Consider the following 16,289-nt stretch of genomic DNA (forward strand, 5'->3'; position numbering starts at 1 on the left):
AAGTGTATCTTATGTGATGTTGGCTGGTTACATTTGGGCAATTGTGTATTTGGAGAAATAAAGAGGCACAGTGATGGAATACAATTGTTCTGATTTAGGAAAGGCTACAAGACTCTTTAAAAAAAGAGGACTGACAGTAATAGGAAAACAGGATTTTAATTTACGTAAGTTGTTTTATAAGCAGCTTGCTTAATAGCAGTTGGTCTATTTTATATTAAGATGTTTAGGTTTTAGCAGTATCAGTGTAGAGGGTTGCCTGTACTCAGATATTGGTGATTTGTTGTTTGAACAAAAGAAGGCACACGACTGAATGCTTTATAGTTCTTTATTATGTTGGCAAATGTTTGAAGGGGGAATGAGAAGGGGCTAGAAAACTTTGACTCAGTGTAGAAAAATTCCTGAGGTTCAGCCTATTCTGTAAACACTTGTTAGGTGCTTACAATGTAAAAGTAGTTTTACCCAGTAAAGAACCAAGACTTCCCAAGGAAGTTTAATCGAGGATTTTAAGATGAATTCCTTTCCACCTTCATCTGCCTCTTCCTCTTTCTTTTTTTTAAAATGACTGTTTGGGGCCACCATCCAGTTTTTAGCTAGCCTCCAGGCCTCTAAAGATGACAACAGCAGCAGCAGCAGCTGAAAACTCTTGAAAATTTTAGGTATTGGTAACAAATAGAATTTTTAGATGCCGGAATGCACATGGGATCTTTTACACAAAAATGTCTCTGACTCACAAGCCGTAGTTCATCTTAAGGTGTTCCTTTCAGTACTAATAGTGAGTGACAGAGACGCATTTATCAGATGGGTAAGGAGCTGGCGAATGTGCTTTGTGACTGTAAGAGTTATTCTCTGAACAGTTAGCTGCCTCATTCCTGGTTGAACTTGTGACCTTGATCTCATCCATACCTGCTCTGAGGAAAGATGAAAGGGAAGCGAGCTGCTAGCTGCATCCTTTTTGCTGTCTGGGGAGGTACTACAGAGATTGCCCAGTTAGGGGCCTGGAGATCTTTACATTTTCAAATTTAAAAATGATGAAGGGAATTCTTTTATAAATCTTATTTGGCAGCCTTAGATTTAACTTTACCGTGGTAGACCAAGTGGTTGTTTTGGTGTGCTTGTTTTAAAAAAGTACATTAAATACTGTCTTTGGTTACTGAATTAAAGTGTTTGAGGATGTGCCGATTTAGTAAAAATGTATTACTTCTGTCTGTCAGTTTTTAGACCATTGTAGGACAGTCATCAGAGATAGTTGCTGATTATTTGTATTGTAAATGTCTTTTCTAAATATTTGATTCCTGGGTTACTTTTAAGCATCTGAAATCATATAATGGCAGGAGGAGTAAGGAAACAGGCTAAAATATGACTTGAATTAATGGAAATTTCCATTTAAGAAATGAGAAATGAACAGATTATGGAATATTCCTAAAATGTTCCCCAGATCTATTTTAATGCTAGGAAACTTTTGCTTTACAGTATTTTCCTTATGTTAATACTCCATAAATACAATTAATGGAGAAGAGATATTTGAAAAAGCCCACAAAAAATTAAAAATGCTTTGATGTAACATGAATAGTTTTAATCTCATAAAGTGTGTTGTTTTAAAGGAAATTAGAATTTGATAGGGCATTTACTAATATGCTTTATTATTTTTTCCAAATTAGTTCATTGTGCTTCTTGCAGCCATGCATTCTAATCATTTGAATAATTTGATTTAACTTTATATCTCAAAGTTTGTTACTGGAAGTAGCTGCTTCAGATAGTTTGTTTCTGTGATTTATATTTTGTAATTCTTTATAAAACTCTAAAGGTTGTGATCACCACTTATTTTGGTAATCCAAGTGGATCAGTCCTTTCTGCTAGGCACCTTCAGATATATTTTCTCTTTAATCTTCCCCATGGAACTATGAAAATAAGCCATGATATCCGTATGTCTTTCTTATGAGGAAAATGAGGCTCGGAAAAAGATAGCTTTTTTTCATTTACTTAACAAATATTAATTGAATTGCTGTGTACCAGGCACTATTCCAAGTGCTGGGGTTATTAGACTGAAAAAGACATAAGCTCGTGGATCCAAGAAATCATCAACTGATTGTGGGGTTCAGACTTACAGCTGTTTGATTCCAAAATGCCTGTTGTGTTTTCAAATTGCAGTTGGAGCTTTTATTTGAAAATGTTTTGGACTTGTTTTGTTTTACTGTCTTGGAGGTAACTCTTGCATGAATAATTGTGTGTAAATCGGATCTTTTGGTTTAATTTTATTTTGATCTGAGGATGATTTTGACAGTCACAATTGAAATAATGTAAAACAATGTCAGTTGTTTTAAACTTTTGTTATTGCAGTGAGAAAATGGGGCATCTCAGATGACAAGAATCCGAAACCTTTTTTTTTCTTTGTTTCTCTTTTGGCTTCTGTATAATTGAAATTGCTTTTAAAATTCTGCTATTTGGATGAGTGGAGTAACATGCTAATTAGAAGTACTCTTTTTCCTGATAATGTTTTGAGCATTGGTATATTTTACTTTTACAGTTGTTTGTTTAACTTGGTTGGTTAGAGCAACATGCTGATGAGGTCACAGTCATGGGTCAGTTTCCTGAAGGCCATTTAGCTTTCATTTGTTTCATTTCTAGATACCTTAAAATCTGGCTGGGCACATTACAAGTGAATTATATTTCTTGTTTTCCTTCTCAGTGCCTAACTTTGTAGAAATGAGTGGTCTGGATGTTAGGAGGAAATGGAGGGGGCAGGTGAGGGATGGTATATGTGGATAAATCAGTATAAGTTAATGACCAGAAAAACTACTCAAAGACCGTGGATTACTGAGTATTAAGTAGCTCTTTGCTTTATCCTTGTATAAAGATAGCTTTTTCATTTTCATTTTTAAGTAGTCTGATCTAAATACCCGATAATGATTAAGAAAATTATCTTAACATTAAGGATATTATAAGAATAATATCAAGAAATACTGAGAGAATATTTTGGGGCTTTAAAAATGTGAACTTTGAAGACTATATAGTAACATGGAAACTTTTCATGGAATAATAATGCGTTTAAAAAAGAAAAATGATACTATAATGACACCTGTAGAGGTGTGACTTTTTTCTGTTTGTTAATCATTAGACTATTAGTACATATGTAAGTCCAGAGCCCTAAATCTTTTTGTTTCCTGATAAACTGATGGGTATATGTGACCAAATTCTAAAGAGATGAATATTTTTAATAGTAAAATAGGTTATTATGAGAAGTCATGTCAACAAGTAAAAAACAAAAGCATAATTTGGGTAGAAAATAAGTTGGAGTTATTAAGTATATGATGTTGTGATGTTATTGAACTGACATAGTGGGATTTAGAACTGGTTCCTATTAAAGTGAGTCAGACCTGATGGGTACCATAGTAAAGTCAATATTTATTTACTGTTTGATTTTTATGTTTTCTTGTAGGTGATTGGTCTGTTGGATGTTTTTACACCTGCAAGGTCTCTGGAGGAATTCAATGATGTGTGAGTAAATCTGCTGCGTTTTCCTTCCTCAGCTAGAGGATGAGATTAGCAGCCCACTTCTATTCCTGGACCATTTAGCAGTATACAAATTTCGAAAGAATCTTCATTCCTATCATCCAGCCCTTCTGGGGAGGGGGAATGGATACAGAAGATGTATATTATGGGTCGTATGTATTAGTATTTTCATCATTTCAGGCACATTGTGCCCCATTTGGAGAGTCAGTGGTGAGTCCTTCGAAGAGTTCCGTGGAGAAGAGTATAGGGAGTTTTGACTGTGGTTTTTGTTCTGAAATTGCTTGTCCCAGCTTTTAAAGGGGCACCTTTATGTCACTACTTTTACATCATGAAACAGAAGAGAGCCCTGGTTCCATACAGGTTCTTACCACTCTCTTATCCCACTTGCATTTGGGAAATGATGCTAGAATTGCATGCTGATTCTTCAAGTATTGAATTTCTGCCCTGGGACAAGGGGCAGGCCTCACATGTTGAGAAAGCTGATAAATATGGCTAATTTTCTCAGTTTCATGACCATCTCTATTGTTTTAGCATGGGACGCCCCCCCCCCCCCCCCCGCCCCCGGAAAGCAGAGCATGAGAGTCTCAGGAACCAGCAGTGGGGGGCTAGGGAAAATGAAACAGGGAAGGAGAAAGCTACTACAAGGATATGTTATTAAATTGGTCACCATTGTGGGCAACTGGGCTGAAAACTCAGGATCTTCTAGGAAGCTTTACAGAATGCACCTCAGATGGGGAGCATTTATCCACTGGCTCCTGACCCCATTGGCAAGGGTTGTCCCATGAGGCATTAATGCCCTCGCATGCCCAGGTCATGTGTGAGTGCAAGAGAGATTCTGACAGGTGTTCTTGTGCATGTGTGAGCTCTCTACTGTAGCTTTCCCAATATCTGAATTAGCACATCTCACTCCCATCCCCATGTCACAGATTTGATACTGTAAGAGAGAAGGAACACCTTAAATTTAGAGTTACACATTTTGTCCCGTTGAAATTTTGGCATTCCTAACTGCAAAGGGTGACTGTGGTGATAGTCAAACAGAATTGCAGATTGTGGCCGCTCTTCCTTAGCCTCTAATCCCCATTTTTCCCAATGTTGAACTTACCAGTTTCTCTCTACCCTCATCCTGGGTTCAGCTTCTCCTACCCTTATCCTAGGTTGAGTGCAAACACCATTTCCTCCTTTCCCAGACAACAAACAGGGAGATAATGTTTGAGCTTTTGTGTTCTGTCTAATGAAAGGGAGAAAGAAAAAATTGAAAAGGAAATATGGAGTATGAAATAAAAAGAGAAGGAAGAAAGGTAGCAAAAAAATTTTCCCACCATTTGAACTTAGTTGGAACATGATATGGCTGAGAGTAGAAGATGAGAGAGGAGAATCTGGTCCAAGTACAAGAACTCCCACCCGTATTAACCAGGATCATCCTGCTAATGAAAGTTTAAGAAACGAGCGAATGGAGAGAGAGGCAATAACTAAGAGCAGCTGTGTTTCCTGTAGCCCTGCTTGGCACTAGAATGTGGAGTCTTCCAAAGATTGCTGGATGCTGCCCAGGCAGGGGCATGCGGGTTGCAAGTTGTTGAGCCCAGCTGGAGGCTGTGCTTGGAAAAGAGTATATTGCAGAATGTTTTTTTTTTTATTAATTATCGTATTTTTAAAGACTTTATTTTTTAGAGCAGTTTTAGATTTACAATAAAATTGAGAGGGAGGTACGGGGATTTCTAATATACCCCTCACCCCCCACACATGCATAGCTTCCCCCATGGTCAACATTCCTTACCAGAACGGTACATTTTTTACCAAGGATGAACCTACGTTAACACGTTATAATTACCCAAAGTCCAAAGTTTATCTTAGGGTTTGCTGTTGGTGTTGTATGTTCGATGGGTTTGGACAAATGTATAGTGACATATCATCATTATAATATCATGCAATGTATTTTCACTGCCCTAAGAATGATGCTTTTTGATGTTCTGCCTAAATGTGGAAGAAATGCTGAAGTAATGTGTTTGTGAATTTTTTTGGAAAATATTGGAATTAGATCTGAGCCATATCCAAAAATTTTAGGTATAATGAGGATGGATTTATTTAACAAAGGAGTTGATGATTTGCTGACCTGGGCAAATGCTGTATTTTGGTTTAATCAGGCATTATGAAAGTGGATTATGAACCTATTTTTCCTGTGTGAAAAGACCTTATTTAAGGCTAGTGTCTATTTCAAAGGTTAAGTTTTATCTATTGAAGTGCCTTTGGCTCCTTTATCCACCAACTACAAGCATACCCACTGAATTGCCACTGAATTAGCGTTGCATTTATTTCTCCATTCAGTCAACAAATACCATGGCAGCTGAGCAAGAATCTGTTCTTTCTGTTTAACTGTAGCTGGGTTCTGACTATTTATTTATTATTTCCAGCTTTATTGAGATATAATTGACCTACAGCATTGTATAAGTTAGGTTCTGATTATTTATAAACAAGAACTGAGTTCATCTCCTGGGAGCAAATCTCAGTACTACTTGTTGAATACTTACTGAATGATGTGTTGGAATAGGCTTAGAATAATTAGAAACACTAGTCTTTCCCCTTGATGAAATAAAAATCTTGTTAGAGGAAATAAATTCAAAATACTTTTGTAACCAAGTTATCAATTGTCTGTATGACCTCGACAGAGTCACTTTGCCTCTCTGGGCCCCAGTTAACTTCCTTGTAAAATGATGAAAATTGGAGTGGTTGACTTTTCTTTTTTCCTCCCCAAAGCCCTAGTACATAGTTGTATATTCTAGTTGTAGGTCCTTCTAGTTCTTCTCTGTGAGCTGCCACCACAGCATGGCTACTGACAGATGAGTGGTGTGGTTTTCTGCCCAGGACCCAAACCCAGGCCACTGAAGCAGAGTGCACTGAACTCTAACCACTAGGTCATCAGGGCTGGCTCTGGAGTGGTTGACTTCTGAAGTGTTTTCAATCCCAGAGAATCTCTGAAAATAGAATGATGAACCTAAGGTTGCCTTTAGAAAAATGTTTCATTGTTTACTTTTTATGATGTTTGTATCACTAAAAAAAATTAGTGTTTGTCCAGGACTATGGTTGTTTAAGTATTTTCCGAAGTCTTTTCAGAATTTGCATGAGTTCAAACATCTTCGCCTACAATTGCAGTGTTTGCAAATTTAAATACCTTTAGGGCTAGACAAATAACATAAATGAGGCTCACTCTTACACAACTGGGAGTGGTGGGGTCTGTGGTAAAACAGAATACCTGCACTTCCTAAAAGCATTCAAATTCACATTAAAACAAGCAGACAAAACCCCACTGTTCTGGCCAAATCAAATATACTGAAAGCTAGAATGGTTCTATACACTGCTAGGTGTAGAGCAGGCTGTATTTTGAACATGAATCTTCTCTGCTAATTAACAGAATCTCTAATTACTTTTCATATTTACACTTGACTTTTAATCATATGTCACATGTATTTGTGCCTTTATGTTTCAGTTAGCACTTTTCATCTGTTATACAATTCAAGTTTTTACTGAATTTCTTGGTTAATATGCATCCTGCATACTTTGTTTGTAAGACTATACTTTTTTTTGCTGAGGAAGATTCACCCTGAGCTAACATCTGTTGCCAACCCTCCTCTTTTTGCTTGAGGAAGATTCATCCTGAGCTAACATCTGTGCCAGTGTGGGTCACTGCCACATCATGGCCACCACCAAATGGTGTAGGTCCACGCCTGGGAACCAAACCTGTGCTGCTGAAGCAGAGTGTGCTGAACTTAACCACTAGGCCATGGGGCCAGCCCCAAGACTATACTTTTGAGAAAGGAACAATAGATAGTGAGTTTTGATCATTAAGAACAATGTGCAGTTACTGAATCTGACAGATAGAGATGAAGTTTGGAAAATGCAGAGTTAAAAGATGAGTATACCAAGTTGTTCCTGACTGCCATATGATGTGGTTGTACAGATGGCAGAATTTTGTAAAAATATGTCTAGATCTTTTAAATGATTGAAAATCATTTGGACATTTCTGTTGGCTTCTTGATGGTAATATTTGGCAGAAGGTGGCATGTATGTGCATATGCATGCTACAAATATTTAGTTACCAATAGAAATCCAAAAATTTTAGGTAGCCAGTGTTAGAAACTAACCCCTAGAGTCAGCTGCAACTTCGTGCTCCTACAGTGTTGCCTCCTCCTAACTGCCGTGGTCCTCTGATCAAGCTTGGTAGGCAATGAAGAGTTGTTGGACTCCTAGTGGGAACTAGTTCCTCAAATTTCAGGGAAGCTGAATTGTCATGGGTTAAGTGGAAAACAGTCTCTCCCTACTATTTTCTGCCACTTCTCTCCTCATTTTACTACTTCCCGTCCGATGTTTCTTATATCCAAGTTCCTATCTCTGTTCTTTAGTTCTTCAAGAGGGAAAGGAAGTGAAGTTTCAGATTCTAATGTGATCTAGCAGAGGACCTACAACAGGGCAGTCAGCGGCCGTTGTTTTAGTGGAAGCCAGTGGGCAGATAATCATCTAGCTTAGCCTTCCATTTACTCAAAATGAGTGTTCAACTAGGAAGTTTAGCCTTTTATATCAATATAAAAGGAGCTGAACATACTGAATTGGTAAAGGGAGTTTCTAGATTTACATTTTAACCAGATTTCATTCAATAAACGTTGGAATACCCATCCTGTGCTAGGCACAGCACTAGTCTCTGGTAATATAACAATAAACAAGGTAAACATGATCCCTGATGATGGGGTTGAGACTCTTAATGGGAGAGAAGAACAAGTTGAATGATGAACGAAAATAGAGTGTGGGAAGTTCTGAAAGATCCCCCGTGATTTGTTCCTGTGCACTCTGACCTCACCTCACATTCTCTCCACATCCTCTCTCTTTTCCTGCCACTCTGGCCTCTTTGTTCTTCCTTGGATACGGACGTCCACGTTCCCTGTAAGACCTTTGCCCTGGTTTCTAAGGTTGGCCTGGTACGCTCTCCCCATATTCCACATGACTATCTCCCTCATCTCCTTCGGAACCTACTCAAAGGTCTGTTCATCAGAAGCTCTTTGTCCCTCAGTGCCATAGCCGAAAGACCACCCCACTGTCGGGGTTGACTCTTTACCCTGCTTTGTTCTTAGCAGATTTGACCACCATGTATTTGTTTTTGTCTGTCTTCTCCCTCTGGCTTGTAAGCTCTGTTACAGGAGGAGTTTGTTTTCTTCCTTGAGTTTTTAGTACTTAGAAATTTTCAGATGACAAACCTGAAGTTGAGGGAGGTGAACTGAATTGTATAAAACCACGTACCAAATTGCATACGTCTGCGGTCTTTTGGCTCTAAATGTATTTCTGGTCACATTTTCTTGATCCAGAGCTATGATTGTTATTTGAAAGTCCGACAACCCTTCTTATTGGGTAAATACTATAATAAGGTCCTATGTAAGATGTCAAAACTAAAGGCCTACTGGTTGCATGTGGTCTCATTAATGAGATGCCGCATAAATGCTTACCTAAAAAAACTTAAGGACTAAGTCAAATTTGTAATGTCTAAGTGACATGCAGGGTGTTAAGTGACCTCAGGCAATGAGAGAAGCTTAGTGGAAGAAAGCCTCTGAAGAAAGCAACTGTGTCCAAAGAAACAGATGAATACAGACGGAGTGTAGAGGTTGAGATTTGTTCTAGACAGCCAAAGAAACGAAGGAAATGTGTAAAGTGTACAGAAAAAGATTTGTATGGAATAGAGAATGTTAAAGGAGTAGATAACCCTTGATTTTTCTTTTGTACTTGGGTAAAAATTGTGTATTAGTAAATTCTAGTGTGTGTGTATGTGTGTGTGTGGTGAAGGAGAATTGTTTTCCTAATTTAGCTAATAAGCATTATCTGCTTGGAAATGAAGCTTTCCTCCATCACTGAAAGAAATACCCAGACCAGTTGTTTGGACTTTCAGAAATACTTTTATTCTTTGGAAAAAAAGCCTGAGCGCTCAAGATAGCTAATATGGGAAGAGAAGATGAATGAGTTAACTGTATTAACAATTATATTTGCAATTTATTTCCTTACAAGAGAGGTCTTGTAGATGTCTTCACTGACTCACATTTGAAATCTAAACAAATTATACATCCTTCAAGAGAATACTGTTCAGTTTTTGCCTGACATGATCAATAAGATGCTCCCTTTGTCTCAGTTTAGCTGATGTAAAAAGGTAAAGAATCTTCAAGGTCTAGCTTAGAGTTTGAGTCTTTGAAGAAATCTTTCCCTAATGAACTCCGTCCTAAGTCTGGGCTGGGGGCCCTGTCCTGTGTGTTCCCCAGCACCTGGTGTTCCCTTTTATAGCTCTAATCATGTTCTGTTATGATTATATATTTATATCTGCCTTCTTCTCGTCTGAATTCTGTCTCTGTCTTTTACACTGTTGCGTCCCCAGTGCTCATCAGTAGGTATTTGTTGATGGAGTGATTGAATGAACGAATAACCTTGTGCTGTCTTGTCTATAACTGATGGCTGATCTAGTCTGATAGCATGCCCACTGCATTCTCTTGACGAGCTTTTTGTTTTTATCCTGTAATGTAGACCATGTGATAGAATATTGAGTCTGGTTTGGTTGATTCAGGTAAGGTAAAGGGCACCTTTCAGTAATCTTTGCTTCAAATGAGGTGAATAGTTTGTTGTGGAACACCCTGGCTAAGCTGTCTACCTGGCTGGTGAATGGTACTTTTACCCCTTATGTTGGAACAGTTTGGTCTGCTTACCAGACGAGGTCTTTGGTGTAAGTGTTTCACTAAGACGTGCCCTTCTCTGGTCTTCTGGTAATGCTCTGTGAGTCGTCCTGGGTCATTCAATTCATTTTAGTAGTAATTGAGCGCCTTATATCTGCCAGACACTGTTCTGGGTACTTTAGATACCACAGGGAACAAGAAAGAACCCTGCCCTCCTTGAACATCGTACAGATAGATAACAGTAAACAGTGAGTGTATTAAAAGGGGAATTAGTATATTAGCAGGCAGTTATGCTGTGGATGAAAAGAAAAGGCAGAGCAGGGAAAGGGAGTTAGGTGTCTGAAGGCAGGGGGAGATGCAATTTTAAGTGGGGTGGTGGGGAAAGCCCTTATTGAGAAGGAGAATTTTGAGCAAAAATTTGAAAGAGTAGAGCAATCACACCCGGGGATATCTGAGGGAAGACCAGTACAGACAGAAGGAATAGCCAATGCAAAGGTCCTGAGGCAGATGACTGCATGCTGTATTGGAATTGCAGCAAGGGGACCTGTGTGGCTGGAGTAAGGAGGCCAGTGTGGAGCTGAGTGAGAGCAGGGGAGAGAAGTAGATGATGAAGTCAGAGATAATTGGGGACCGGGTACTGGATTATGCAGGGCTTTATTTGCCATCGAAGGGATATTTGTCTTTAAATGAAATGAGAAGCCTTTTGAGAGGAGTGACATGATGTGACTTATTTTTAAAGAATCACTCTGTCTGCTACTGTCGAGAACAGACTGTCTTGAGTCCCCAGGATCATTGAATGTGTTTCAGAGGCTTGTGGTTACAAATTGTCAATCCTTGTGATTATTTTAAATACATTGTTTAAATATGGAAATGTTTTTTGCCTGTTCATAATTGCTTTATCAAATAGGGCTGACAGTAGTAGAGATGCCAATCCATAGGTACAGAAGAGATTTTTTTCCTACATAGATTCTTTCTGATTGTATTATGCTTTAAAAAAGAAAAGTGATGGGGAGGAGTCTTGACAATTGGGTGCTATCCAGGAAGTGCTTGGTAAATGAAGGGGTAGGAGGGGGCACCGTCAAGAGTGCTGGAAACCGCTTACTGTAGAGGTCTGCCTTTTGGCTGGTACAGTACATTTTACTTTTAAGAGTTACTTTGAGAAAAGGTGATTTATGCTCTTTAGAGTTTGATTAAATTTAAAGGAGGCCATCTTCACAAGAAAAGTGAAAAGCAAGATTTGTGTCAGGCCATGAAATCGTCTTTTCAGCCCTTAGCCTAATAAAGTCCTACTTGCTTAATTCTGTTTTAAAGATGGGAGAACTAGCTGGCTTTCAGCTCTTCTCAAGTCAAACCTTCACTAATTTATCTGAGGTGTCATGAACGCTGACAGTAATAGGCTGTCTACTAAAATGTAATTAAATTTGCTTTCCAGAGACAGATACTGTGGAAATTATGGGCTGTCCATTAATACTCCTTTTGGAATTGACTGACTTAAAATGTGCTCATCTCCATTTTTCTCCCACTCCCCTGTTCACTGCTTTAAAAGGTGATATCTCTTCCATAAACATTGAGTAACTTTGCATGGTGCTTGCTTTTGTCCACTGTTGCAAGATTCATTTTGGAAACCTTTCTGTACGTGATGAGTTGGAATTTGACAATTGGTTGTCGTGGATTGTTCTTTGGGCCTCATGGAAACAACATGTGGTGATTAGGTTAGTTCCTGCAAGACACTTCTGCCATGTATAATGCTTTTCAGTTGATTTAATTGTAGCCTAGCAGCAAGGCTTGATAGTTATTAGTATACTGATTAATCTTATATACCCACATGTTTTGACAGTCTCACCTTCTGTCTGGAGATTCTGGTGATAAAATAGATGTGGTCTCTGATGGGGAGGGGGTTTGAGGGGAATTACACCGTGGTGGAATATGCTGACTAATCGTGTGTTTTCTCAGGCTGTTCAGTCAGTGGTAACCTGGCTGCCTAGGATTTCTTAAGTCACTGGGAACCATTTAAACACTACAGTTATACCCGGAATTACTATGGTTGCATTGGTAATACTGCTAAACACCTTTGTGAACTAGCACAGACATATTAGAGAGCTAAGATTTTTAGCTTTTATTTCAAGATACAATGTTTCCTTTGTTTGCCTTTTCTCCTTAAAATTATTTTTAGCGTCTGGCCCCGTGGCTGAGTGGTTAAGTTCACGCGCTCTGCTTCAGTGGCCCAGGGTTTTGCTGCTTTGGATCCTGGGCGCGAACATGGCACCACTCATTGAGCCATGCTGAGGCGGCATCCCACACAACACAACCAGAAGGACCTATAGCTAAAATATACAACTATGTACTAGGGGGCTTTGGGGAAGAAGAAGGAAGAGAAAAAAAGAAGATTGGCAACAGATGTTAGCTCAGGTGCCAATCTTTAAAAAACAAAATTATTTTTAAAAGTTGAGAGAATAATCCTTTTACTACCCAGTGTCATAAAATGTAATTATTTGCAAGGCAGTCTTATAAGACAGAAATTGGATTCTCTCTTCCTCAACCTGAGCCTTGCAATTTGTCATAATTGGTATTATGGATGTGGCCACCATTATCCTGGATTTTCTAGGGGAGGTCCTGATTTCAAAATATATTAACCGGTTATTCACAACATTCTCATATTTGTTAAAATATGTGTCACTTTGGGGTTAAAAAATACAGTGACTGGATTATGATGGAATATTGCTATGTTTTTACCAGCTTTCTTCATTAAAGATTAACTTTGATAGTAAGTATTGAGAATTATTAAGGAAATTATCTGACTATACTACTTCCCTGATTATTGTGACATTTATAAAACTTAAAGGATCATTCTTTTGACTTAAATTCTGTTTCAACTGGAAGAATTTGGAGGCAGTATGTGCTGTGATTAAGTTCATGGTCTCTGAGATCAAACAGGTTTGGATCCAACCCCTGACATGACCACTCTTTTAACCTGAGCGTGATACATATCCTTGTTCTGTCTCTATTTCCTCATCAGTGAAGTGGGAATACTAATGGGACTTACCTTATAGGGTTGCCGGGAAGAGCACATGAGTCATGGGCATAATAAACGTGCTTGGCACGGAATAAGCACTATGGTATGTTATGTTGAGCTTGGAACATCTCTTAAATCAGAACTCCCTTTATGAAAATATTTCAAGAAGTCCAGTTTACTCCAAATTACATTTACAGTCTATCCTTTCCTCAAGGCAATATAAACATGCAAGTTTTAAAAATATGAAACGCTAAAACCTTACCTTAGGTTACATCTAGGCTATGTTCTATTGGTCTTCCTGAAATTGGAAACTACCACATCGGCCCAATTGGGAAATTATGCAACCGAAAAAAATTTCAATTCTTCCTTGAGGAAAGCAAGTAATAAATGTAGTGTGTGGGATATGTGTGGGGGTGTGTACGTATAAAGAGAGGTCATACATGTAGTTATTCATATAGTACATTTTTTAAAGATTTTATTTTTCCTTTTTCTCCCCAAAGCCCCCCAGTACATAGTTGTGTATTTTTAGTTGTGGGTCCTTCTAGTTGTGGCATGTGGGATGCTGCCTCAGCGTGGCTTGATGAGCAGTGCCATGTCTGCGCCCAGGATTCGAACCCACGAAACCCTGGGCTGCCGCAGCGGAGCATGCAAACTTAACCACTTGGCCACGGGGCCGGCCACCCATATAATACATTTAATATTAGATTTAAATTTACTGGCCTGGTTTCTTTCCCTCTAAATTCTTAAAAAATAAAAATAAAAATGGAATGAAATCAGCATTCTTTACAACTCAAATGGTATACATTATTATTCGGCCTCAGGAGTGGGTAATGATTCTTACACAGTAGATAAAACCTAACCTGGTTTTTTAAAAATTCAGCCTCTTTAGAAGTGATGTCGTTTTTATGTTCCCATAGCTGTGTAATACAGTAATGAGTGGGTAAGGCATTGCGTCTGGAATATCTGTGGTGAACCTGTTGGACTTGAATGTAATCATTCCCTAATCTCACCATGTAAAGACAGGATTAACAGCTAGCACCACACCTGTGAGGTGTGGCATGCCTCATCTTACTACAGATAGAATGTGTTCCTCCTCCCTTTAAAGTAAATGCAGGAATATTGTCAGTGAACAATATGCTTTCACCAGTCATTTCTGAAAAAGAGGGAGAATTATAATTTGAAAATTTAAAGACACTCCTATTTTAGGACCTATAAGTTGGAGGGTTTATAATGAGGTGAAAAATGTAATAGTGGATATAAAAATACAAGATACTTTACTATGGCCATGCATTTAGTTTTACTATATATTTCTCATGCAACAGTAACATTTTTAAGAAAACTGATACAAACATATATCATTCTAATCTCCATCTTTACTTTTTTCTTCAAAGAATTTAGGAAAAGATATGTCAAGTAGGAATGAGTATAAGCATTTCTGGAAAAGTAGATGGTAGGTGGTAAAATTAGAATAGTGGTGTTGAAAATGAGCCCCTTCCCCCGCCCCCCCCTTTAGTAGTTATTAAGCTTTTAGCTGTCACTGTGGTACTTACTGGGTGGGCTTTTCTTAAAAACTTTTGTGTCTTATGGAGATAAGAGCTTTCTTAGGGGTTCTGGATTATTGTGTAACTCTCCATTAATTTCTAGGTATCTGGTGACCCATCTCATGGGGGCAGATCTGAACAACATTGTGAAATGTCAGAAGCTTACAGATGACCATGTTCAGTTTCTTATCTACCAAATTCTCCGAGGTCTCAAGGTACAGACAGTAGTAGTAATAATTTTGAGGAATGCATTCTCCCTTTCTCCTTTCCATTTAGAGCTTAAGAAAAAACAAGCAAAACCAAAAAACTTTTCTTATGGAAAATCTCAAACACTCACAGAATCACAAGTACACTCATAGTGTAATGAACCCCTGTGTTTACTCAGTGACCACAATTACCAACATATGGCCAATCTTGTTTATTTCTTATCCCTCAAGCCCTGGATTATTTTAAGGCAAGTCTAGACATCATATCATTCTACCATAGATACTTCAGTATGTATGTCTGAGAATTAAGGACTCTTCTTTATTACATCTAAACAGGAATAATAATTTCTTGATATAATCTGATATCCGGTCAGTGTCATGTTGAAACTTTAAAAACATCCTCAGAGAGGCTTATTTGTGGGAGGGGCAGATGAACAGTGTTTTAAAATTAAACTGCATTTGATATTTAGCAGCTTTAAGTTCTTACAGAGCTTCAGAGCACCAACCAGAAAATAGATTGAAAGCTCTATTTCACTCATATTCCAGCTCTGTGAGTAGAGTTGATGGTATGGAAATCATAGTTATGAACGGACAGACTACTGATAGTTATTGTTCTGATTTCTAATCCCACTGTTAATACTAGCAGTTCTTATTGATTCATGAAAATGTACTCAAATATGTCATGTAAGATGACAGTAGGAGGTTGCAGATAACTTTTTCATTTAATTGACTTTTTTCTCTTTCACAGTATATACATTCAGCCGACATAATTCACAGGGTGTGTATTGTGATTTTGATTAAATTATTTTGGGGAGCTGGGGTGGGGGAAAACTGGCATTGAGCCAAGGTCCTAATCTAAACTTACTTTAGCTATTGAAATATTGACGGATTGCAGCTTTACTCTAGGTTTAAACTGATTAAAGAAAGATGTGTTGTTTTTACCTATTTAATGCTGATTAGGACTAGATAGTGACTATAGAATGGAGATTATTTATAGCTGGATGAAGTCTTATTTTTGTGTTTGGGTCTTCATCATCACCTGTAGGGGGACAGTTTACCATGCGTCTTAAAGTTGATCTTGTCCTCTCTGTACTTGCCTCCTAGGACCTAAAACCTAGTAATCTAGCTGTGAATGAAGACTGCGAGCTGAAGGTAAGATGAAGGGCGAGCGTAATTGTTTGTTTTACCTTGTCGTTATATGTTTGACTAACCAGGCAGATTTGTATAGGGAGTGGGTTTATAAGCCATGACTTTTTATCTGAAAATTCATATTGTCTTTAGGAATATTAAACTTTGAAATTAAACCATAGACTTAGTTAGCTTTAGT

At 38.2% G+C, this 16,289-nt stretch overlaps 1 protein-coding gene across 2 annotated transcripts in view; it reads left to right on the plus strand.

Moving 5' to 3' along the window:
* MAPK14 (mitogen-activated protein kinase 14) overlaps positions 1-16,289 on the plus strand; it is a 68,033-nt gene that overhangs the window by 25,706 nt on the left and 26,038 nt on the right. For both annotated transcript variants that reach the window (XM_023624825.2, XM_023624824.2), the window contains exons 3-6: positions 3,437-3,495; positions 14,860-14,971; positions 15,711-15,740; positions 16,067-16,114. In XM_023624825.2, coding sequence (XP_023480593.1) covers positions 3,437-3,495; positions 14,860-14,971; positions 15,711-15,740; positions 16,067-16,114 — 249 coding nt within the window. The remainder of the gene's footprint in view (positions 1-3,436; positions 3,496-14,859; positions 14,972-15,710; positions 15,741-16,066; positions 16,115-16,289) is intronic.

This window comes from Equus caballus, chromosome 20 (genome assembly GCF_041296265.1).
Source record: "Equus caballus isolate H_3958 breed thoroughbred chromosome 20, TB-T2T, whole genome shotgun sequence".
NCBI lineage: Eukaryota > Metazoa > Chordata > Mammalia > Perissodactyla > Equidae > Equus > Equus caballus.